Raw genomic sequence first — 9,918 nt, forward strand, 5'->3', positions numbered from 1 at the left:
AGAGAAAGTGAGCTCCATCATCAGGTTGTTAGTGAGCATGCTGATGTTAACTGAAACTTCGAGGAATCAGCACAATCTAAATCAATATAAGGGACATTGATAAATGTAGTTGTGAATAATAATAATAATAATATGTTAGCATCAGAGGGTTCCAGTGAACAACATAAGAATTTTCAGTGTCCAATATACAAATAACTTCACAGTTTATATTGAGACACTGATAACCTTTCAGTGATAGCATTGTAGAGAAGTATATTAAAGTTGTCCCTGGGGAGCTGGTTAGATTTGGTTACCCTTTGCTCTTTGATGAGCTATTTTTGTTCCCTAATGGGTATTTCAGAGTATTGATCCTCATGTTTTTAGAAACTTACTCTGGCACAATACTGGAAGGATTTCTGAAAGCATTTTCTGCAGCCAGCCTGTAGAACCTAACATATTTAAGAAACAGGCTAGCTTTCTTTGGTGATTTTATTTTAATAACAACTCAGTCATTTGTTCAGCCTTTATAAAAACTGGTTCACACGAACTCTTGGGTTTTACAAAACAGTGTGGCGATGAATATGCTGAGTACTAACTTTGTGATGATCATAGAAAATGTTGTGCTTAGATTTGGATACTATTCACTGTGAATGGTTTAGGCCAATGCAATGCTTTAACGTTAGGAGAGAATAGCGAGAGCTTTAGTCTCCATGGGTATCATTATAATGGGGATGGATTGTAAGCAGTTGGGATCATCAAAATTCAATTAACTGTGGATGGTTGGAATTCAGTGTGGTGGAAAGTAGTTTGGTCTGCACAATTGGGACTGTGCAACTGGAATCAAAGGACAATAGGTGGATTCATTTGAAATCTAAATTATGCAAACTAATGAAAAATAAGTTTGAGCATTGTGCTTTTTCCCTTAATAAATGTGCCCAGCTAAAAATTGAAATTAAACCCTGTATTTTGAAATAATTTTGAAGCATTACTCTATCTCATGTGTGTAAAAATTAATTTGTGTGTGTATTGCAGAAAGAGATATGTTGTAAATCAAGAACCTGGAGGAGTAATCCAGTTGACATGAATACACAACACATCATCATGGGTGTCTGAGAATTCAAATTATGTTTTAAACAAGCTCTTTAAAAGTGACATTGAACTAGTTGAAATCTTACTAGTTTATCTATGTTGTTCAGGGAATTAAACTTGCTTTCCTTACCTGGTTAGATCTTTATGTGACTCCAGTTCAACAGACACTATTTAGGTCTGAAGTGATCTTGCAAGCCACTCATTTGTATCAAAGCATTTTGACACAAACTTTCAGGGCAACTAGGAATGTACAATAAATGTCAGGCTTCACAATGAACTACCAACTTTGAACAAACTGCAATTAATATGAAAATAATTCCCTTACCAAACATTAATGAATAACAAAGCAGTCAAAGTTTGGGTTTGCTTAATGTCAGTCGATGTTCAAGGAAACTTTATTAGATAAAATAAGGTGGATGCACTGAGTTCAATTTAGTTTCAGTTTTATCATTTTCCATATATTAAAGTAAGCTTGTATATAATACTACCATTGTTCCATTATTTTACTAGCTTGTGGAAAACGCATGCAACATTAATGAAAGTTCTTGAAAACAGTATTTTGTCTTATTTATAACTCTATTTCACGAATGAAGTGATTAAAAAAAAAACCCTGCAGCCAAGCCTTGAAAGTACAGCTGTAATTTGTTTCAATTTCTACCTACATTTCACTAACTTGTTTTCTAAAGAGATCAAAAGAAAATGCCACTTCATAACATGCAAGTTGACGCAAAGTGATGGTCCTGTATGTTATTCCATTTCTTAAGGCGTGGTGTCGGATGCTAGCGTGGGTTTGAATTTTGTGGGCTTTCATGCAAACGATGGGCACACATGTAGAAGATACCTAAGAAAGAAATTAAATGTTATATCTGTATTATCAAATCATCGCAGCATGACTGAAGGATCAATTGAAATAAACATTGAACTCAACAGTGAACCAAAATCATCTACAGTTTGATACTGGGGCAAAGTAACACCAACAGAGAAGCCATAATGTCACCACAATCAATTGAATTCAATAAATCTGACAGATAAAAAAAATATGAAAGAAATTGTGGTTGCTTTTAGAATGCTGAGTTCATTGGCGTTCTTCAAGATAACTCTAACTTGCACTGTGCGTGGACTGTGCTTGATAGTCAGGCATTGGATTGTAGGAGAGTTTAATGGAAACACTTTGTTTCTTCAAAGGAGATCTGATGACTGAAAGAAATGGGCTGTTGTTTAGTGTGTTCATGCCAGTTGTGATAATCATTAGGAAATAAACCCTAACCTTTCGAATGAAACCCATTTTCTCAGCACCCACATATGATCATCCTTCTCAGCTTTCACCTCTGACCATCCATTGCACGGGAAATGCAGATTTTCTGACAACATATATAAAGAATCGGATTTCCCTCATTTGGTAATAACTTGTATGTTACATATTTGAGTATTCATTGGAACTATGGGGAAATATAGGAGGCTGTTTGATGTTTTCCATGATTTGTGACATTTCAGCATAATGCAGACATCAGAATTTCTGTGCCATGTGGCACCAAATAATAGCAAAATGGTTTCTTTAGAACATAAGGTCATAAGTGATAGGAGTAGAATTAGGCATTCAGCCCATCATGTCTACTCCTCCATTCAATCATGGCTAATCTATCTCTCCTTACTAACCCCATTCTCCTGTCTTCTTCCCATAACTTCTGACCCCTTTAGCTCAGCTGTAGATGGTGGAAGGCTGGTACAGCCAGTAATTGCTGCCTAGTTGCTGTGTGCAAGGTTGTGCACATACCAATGGAAAATAAAGCAGCCTACATTGTCCTTTACATGTTTCATGGGCTTACAACTGTCTAACCAGTTCTTTAGCAAGTCGGTCAACAACCGAGATGAAGATAATTGAACTAGTGATTTGGGTTCTGTTTAACATTAGGCTACTGCTGAGAATTAAGTGATGGATACACTGAGACATCAAACTGCCTAGTTCTATTTCCATTGATATTTCCAGCATTTCATATTTCTATCATTTTCAAATTTGTGCATTTTATTTACCAATTCCCTCTAACATTCCTGCAGTGACATTCATTGGCTGGATAGTTGTATTCCCACTATCGCAGAAGAACCCATTCAGTAAAACGTTGCAGGGTGAAATGCAGCCAAGCTCGATCTGCACATTAACTGATATTATCAGCAACTGAACTGAACTAAACTGAAGCCACCATTAATTTCAGCAAATGATATATAACCTATGATGATTTCAAAGTAATGGAGTGCCAACCTTGGTCGCCTTACTACAAGCTACAGCTGTGATATCCTTAATGTATAATTTAATCCAGTTTCATAATCTCCTCATATATTTCTATTCCATTGATCCTTGCATCCTGTACTTCCTCAGTTTTCATAACTTAACCATTATGCTTGCAGTTGGTGAGATCCTACATTATAGAACCATTACATGACATTCTCTGCCTCACTATAGTCTCTTCCTTTAAGATGCTCCTCACATTTAAACTTTTGGTCATTTGCACTCGTATCATCTCTCATTGCTCTTTGAAATATTTTGTTGGATAACATGAAGCACTTTAAGAAGAATCATTATAGTTACAAAATAACAACAACAAATCAGTTTAATCATATTGTTAGTGTTGGGGTGCCATACAGCACAGAGCAGGCCCTTTGGCCCACCATGTCCATGCTGACCATCAAATAACTTTCTATACCATCTCATTTATCAGCGCTTGAACTGTAGTCTACTATGCAGCGTCAATTCAAGTTATTGTGCGGATGTTTATTAAATGTTTTGACAGCACTTGCCTCCTCCTTTCTCAGTTAATGCGTTCAGCTTGCAACCATCCTCAATGTGGATGAAAAAAAAAATATTTCTAAGATTGCTTTGGAACTATTCCCTCCCCACCTTAAACACCAGGTCACAGACGCCACTGCCATTGGGATGCATTACTTATTCTGCACCTTCTCTATGTGTGACATTGTTATTTTACAGTTCCAAACTAACTTGCATTTCAGAAATATTCATTTTTATAAAGAGTGGAACATGCTTGGATTTAGTATATTTGGGCAACATTTTCTAATGGGCATTAATTAGATCTACAGAATTGAAAGACGCAGGATTGTCCCATAGCCCCCCAAGATCCATTTATGGTATTGACACTGCCTTGCAGTCATTATCTTTACTATTGGATGATCAAAGGCAGCCTAAAAAATAGCAGGATAGGAAAGCTAAATCCGTAGTAAAATGTATTTATATTTCTTTGAAAATGGCAATCTGATGGAATCATTTATCTCAATGCTTTGCCAGCTAATCTACCTGGACCCAACTGAGCAATACACATTAGGAACACTGTAACATCAATTTTTATTAAGCTGATTTATCTCTGCTGGTTCATCATAATTGATCTGAGCCCCTCTGTGCTTGGGGAAGAAAGATGACCGAGTCCCTGCTCCTAATTACTCTCCTGCAGCGTGTATGCATGTGTTTGTTTGTATTGATGAGGTGATTAGATGTGGCAGTGATGGCCTTGGTAGGAGAAATCATTTGTCAGCATTCACCATTACAGTACATGTTTGAAAATGCTTGCCACTGCAGTCACAACAAACAACTGTAACCTGCCATTTTCTTGCATGAAATGTGCTAACCAATGGAAATGCCCATTGTATGGTAACAAATACTACAAAGATCAGGAAAGAATTCTCTTGTTTGACACTATTTTACCTGCAAAGAATGTGAGCACCACAGCCACCCATCCAATGATGTAGGACCAGGAGAAGCGCCAATCGCCATAACGTTTACCGTAAGAATTTATCGTGACGGCTGTATAAATAGCCATGGCAAGCAACACAAATAAACCTGCGGGACAAAAAGTACATAACTATGGTCACAAGAGGAAAGACATTTAGGGAAATAAAGTAGTGGAATGGTTGAAATCATTCTTAAGACTTACATGAAATAAAATACAACATTCCTGCGGCAAAGGTTCTGTCAAATTTGGTGAAGGAAGAGTATTGCATGAATGCCAGGAAACCAATAATGATGCCAATGAAGCATGCCAACAAGGAGAGGATCATGAATACTCGAGTGGCATCCCAGTAGGCTGGAATAAAAAGAGATGCATGTTACCATTATATGCCAGCAAAAAGACAATTTAATTTCTGTTACAAAAGGGGAATAAAGGACAAATGAGAAATACAGCATTCCTTTCCCATTTTGGCTTCAAATCAATTCAGTCATCTCCTCTTCCCTTACCCAAACATTAGGTACGTTCGTGACCTTTGCTGTTCAGATGAGAAAACCTATCATACAGACACTATTGTGTGCCTCTCACAGGATAGACAGCAAGAGCAAGGCATTCCTGTTAATACCAATGCTTCAATTTGTTGCATTTATGTTGATGGAAATTTAAGAGTCCTTGACTGCACCAAGCACCATTGCAGAACAAGTGACTGTCTATTCTAAGCATAATTTACAGGTGATTTATTTCTCCAGAATGCCATTAATGTGGGGATACAAGTTTACTAATTTATTATTACGACTTTTATCATAAGCAGAATAAAGTGATTTTGCTATGTAAATTGTTTATTTGGTATACATGTATTTGCTCGATATATTTTCCATGTATTAAAATAAGCTAAAATACTATCATTTTTCCATTATTCTACTCGCTTGTGGATAATAATATTAATGTTTGTGTCCTTTCAGTCTTTAAACTGTTACAATCTACATTATGATATTATTTTATGTTTATGTTCCCTTTATGACAAAGGAGGAGGCTATTTGGGCCAGCGAGTCCACACCAGCACTTGGAATATTCCCTTTGTTACCCAGCCCACATTGTAACCTGTTTTCTGACACATGCTCATTAATCCCTGATTTTCCTACCACCTTCAACGCCAGCAATAATTTATAGCAGCAACTTCGACTAACAGTTAGCATGGCTGTGGCATGTGGCATGTGGGAGGAAGTTAACATAAAAAACCTGCGCATCTTTGGAATGTGGGAGGAAACCAGTGCACCCAGAGAAAACTCATGAGGTCACAGGGAGAATGTACAACCATGGTCAGGATTGAACCCGGGTTTCTGCTCCTGCTTCTCTTTGTGCTTGCCTTCAACTATTAACTTTCCACTGTGGTTTTCCTCCATCTGTGCATTACCGAGTGCCACCTCTGTGAGCGCTCATCAGTATTGAGGTCTTTTTATCTTCTAAACTATTTTGTTGCTCATGTATTGGTGTTTCTATATGCTTGTGCTGTCTCTCACTTGTTAATTGCACCTCGTATTCGGGGGCTGCTTTTCAAATACATTTTGAAAATAAAACCTAAATTACTGCCTCATGTATGATCAGCTCAGTCAGCAGAATTTAGCAACTGTATTGAGGACAATGGGACTTTGTGGTCAAGTTGAGACTAATATTTAATAAAACAATTTTAACCTAAAGCATACAAGATAGTGTGTATTCTTGTGTATAGACTCAGTGTGGACTACCATCTTACACTCTTATATCAGTATGATTGTGCTGAATTCATAGTAGGATTGTCACGGAACTGTATGCAAAACAAGAATTTCACTGCACACATGACTTCTTCTTGCATATGGCGTGCACAGCCTAGGACAACTTGTTCTATTTGATCTTACTTGATTGTGTACGCCAGGTTGATTGCATTCGTCGAAACAGGGTGGACCACGTGAAGGTTCCAATCTTCCACCCCGGGTACACATGACAATAAAGTACCATTGAGAGATTATTCTGGGTTCTGGCATTGTCAACTGGACCATTGGCAAATCACTGAAGATATACACAAATTGCTGGTGTAACTCAGCGGGTCAGGCAGCTCTCTGGACAAAAAAGGAATAGGTGACATTTCTGGCTGGAATCTTTCTTCAGACTTGGAAACGTCACCTATTCCTTTTCTTCACAGATGCTGCCTGACCCGCTGAGTTGCTCCAGCATTTTGTGTCTGTCCTTGGTATAAACCAGCATCTGTAGTTCATTCCAACACACATTGGCAAATCACTGCTGGGCCATATTAAACAATTCAACTCCTTGTTGTTATCATGAACTGCAACAAAGCCTTCATTTGATTTCCTTACCAACACTGTCAGTGTGCAGGTAGCATTTTCCTGGCACACAATATCTCCACAGGCCCTGGTGCATAAAATTGCCAGAACGGCGATACTGCATCCAATAATCTGTTGCTGTGGAAACAACAAGCAGGATGTTGCCTATACCAGCACAGAACAAACCTCCACCCATAAAACTGTACATCTTCCTGGAGATACAATCTGTAGAAAGAAACACACAAATAAGCTATTATTCATTTCAGATACTTTGAGCTCCAACACTCATTAATAAATCAAAATCTATTTGTAAAACTGAGTGCTTTATACAACAATATATGTTTAAAAGAAAGTTGTTCTGGATCATATGGAATATATTCTTGATTTCCTCATTTTCTGACTGTTGGAACACCAAGAATTGATTGTTAATATGAGGAAGGTTTTCAGTGATTTTCAAAGGACATAGTGGCAGATGTGTGACCATGGATTGAGGCAAATCACCTATTTCATAGCTTTTACTTAAATCCCTTCCCTCAAGTTACTTGTGGAAACCCTATGAACATCAGCTGCAAAATCTTGGGTTGAATGAATTGAATAAACAATATTGTTCTTTGGGAAGCATCCTTTATATAATTAAAGGCCTGTACAAAATCTCAGAAGTCCTTCCCAATGGAAATTGAATGAAATTCCAAAATGTAAGTGATCAGATTGTCGCAATCAAATATAATGCTCATGGTGGTTCTTTGATAGATCTTTCCATTTAATTTAATTTTCCTTAATCTTTATCCATGGTTCTGTTATTTTGTTCTTTAAAAATATTTAGTCCATTCGCTTGTCTCTGTTTTCCACCATCCTTTCATGTTGTGCATAGTAATTTAGTGTGTGAAATGAAGTATCATCCCTTCTGGTTCATTTGCCAATCAACTCAAAAATGCTTTCCCTGTTACTGACCTCTATAAGTAGAAGGACTTGCATCTCAATCAGCAAAAGTGTTTAGATAATTGAACACCTTTCTCAAACTTCTCAAGAACAACCCATCTTCTCCACTTCTTTGTGGAGTTGATTCATTAAATCTCTTCTGCAAACTCCTTTTGACCTATTCATCCTCACAAATGTCACAAAAGTGTTATATGTTACACACCGTTCTCCTCATTACCTTCGTATCCTCAAAATTCAGATAGATATTGGACCATATCATGTATCTTAAACTGTCGTAGACTTCCTCTTTTTCTGCCCCATGTCAACTGATCTAGTTTTAGTCATCAAAAAACTAATTTTATATCCACATTTTAACTTTTTTTCACAGGAAGGGATTCCAATTTCTCCTCCAAACAGAAGTTTTCAAGAGAAGTCACCAAGAGTACGCTAATATATTTAGGATAATGACAAAGACATTTTCCACAGGAAAATCAAAGGTAAACGTAATAATTTGCAGTACATTTGTGAAGTTTATGCCAGACATCAATAAACAATGATAGAGAAGTGATGTCATTCTGACATTTAAAGTAACTATGGATCAACTTGATTGACCTGTTACTTTCTAAAAAATATTGATTAAAATAAATTCACTCCATTACACCTCGTTACTCTGTTACAGAGCACGTTTGCTCCAGTAATACAGTAAATATGCTTTTTTGTAATGTTTTTGGAAGCGCAGTAAATGGCTGAAACATTTTGACTATGTAAGTTTCAAAGAACAGACATTAGAACAATTAATAATCTTCATTAAACAGATTATAGCTCTATTGCATTCTGGCCAAAGGGCTCCTTTTGTGCTGCAGTAATTACATGACTATGTAACAACATTTTGAAACATTATGTATCATCCTCCGCATTCAATAGAGATATGGTGAACAGAGCTAATGTAAAACTTTTTCTTAAATAGATATTTTTGGCAGTAGTACACAGATGGATTTAACGATATCATTCTTGCAACTGCAGGTATGTAGATTGCAGTAATAGCACTATGTGTTACATATATCTTGCTCCAATGCTACACTTGATTTGTCATGGCGTACTGGATATGTGCGCTTGACAGAATCAAGGTTAAATGATACATTCGGATTTTAAATATTTTCTTTGCCATTCAAAGGATTGGAAAAAAATAAATGACATTATAAATCTATACTTAAAAACAATATATTATATGTCATTAACTTAATTTGAAAATGCAAGAAAAGCTCCTACCTGTAGTTCTGCCACTTGTGTTGACCTGGTCTCTGACACAATTCTGCAACCGCACAGGCAGATAGCACAAACCCAGAACAGGCGGGTTTGTGGAATTACTCCTCAGCACAACTTTGTCTGTTGAGCTAGAAAAATAAACATAGAGAAACGCATCACATGAAACGATTATGTCCACGACAATAAGTTACATAAAACAGACGATTAGCGAGAGCTGGGTTTGTAAAGGCAGGAATTTGCTGAATACACAGTGACATTGAGTATTGAGAAGTAGATGACGGGTGCAAATTTCACATTCAAACCCGTTCATTGTCCAATTGCAGATAAAATGGAGTATATGCTTTGGAAATATTGCTCATGGTGCCATTTCATAATGTCATGCAAAACCATTGCAATCAACACATTATGTTTCTAGTTTGAATCTAAAAACTGGTATTCTCCATTGAGTTTGTTGAATTCGATCCACAATAACTAACAGTGGCCTGTAGCATAGATTATCTCTTAGTGAGGCAGAGCTTCACTTGCATTGATTCCAGGCTCATCTATTGCATTCAGTGCTCCTGATGTGACCTCCTCTACATCAGTGATACTAAGCATAGACTAGGCAACCATTTTGT

At 36.9% G+C, this 9,918-nt stretch overlaps 1 protein-coding gene across 1 annotated transcript; it reads right to left on the reverse strand.

Annotated features, from left to right (window-relative positions):
* Positions 1-458: 458 nt before the first annotated feature.
* On the reverse strand, positions 459-9,443 carry LOC116991291 (lens fiber membrane intrinsic protein-like). Its single transcript, XM_033049804.1, has 5 exons — positions 9,305-9,443; positions 7,151-7,342; positions 5,007-5,156; positions 4,778-4,912; positions 459-1,909 (listed from the first exon to the last, which is right to left on the reverse strand). The coding sequence occupies exons 2-5, from the start codon at positions 7,323-7,325 to the stop codon at positions 1,848-1,850; spliced, it is 522 nt and encodes a 173-aa protein (XP_032905695.1). The 5' UTR covers positions 7,326-7,342; positions 9,305-9,443; the 3' UTR covers positions 459-1,847.
* Between the last annotated feature and the right edge of the window lie 475 nt (positions 9,444-9,918).

This window comes from Amblyraja radiata, chromosome 33, assembly GCF_010909765.2.
Source record: "Amblyraja radiata isolate CabotCenter1 chromosome 33, sAmbRad1.1.pri, whole genome shotgun sequence".
In the NCBI taxonomy this organism is placed as follows: Eukaryota; Metazoa; Chordata; class Chondrichthyes; order Rajiformes; family Rajidae; genus Amblyraja; species Amblyraja radiata.

Coding starts and splice junctions, on each gene's coding strand:
- LOC116991291 (XM_033049804.1), bottom strand. CDS start 7,325: ATGTACAGTTTTATGGGTGGAGGTTTGTTCTGTGCTGGTATAGGCAAC. Junction 5,157..7,150: donor CCTGCACACTGACAGTGTTG/GTAAGGAAATCA, acceptor TTTTTATTCCAG/CCTACTGGGATGCCACTCGA. Junction 1,910..4,777: donor GGTGCTCACATTCTTTGCAG/GTAAAATAGTGT, acceptor TTTCTTTCTTAG/GTATCTTCTACATGTGTGCC.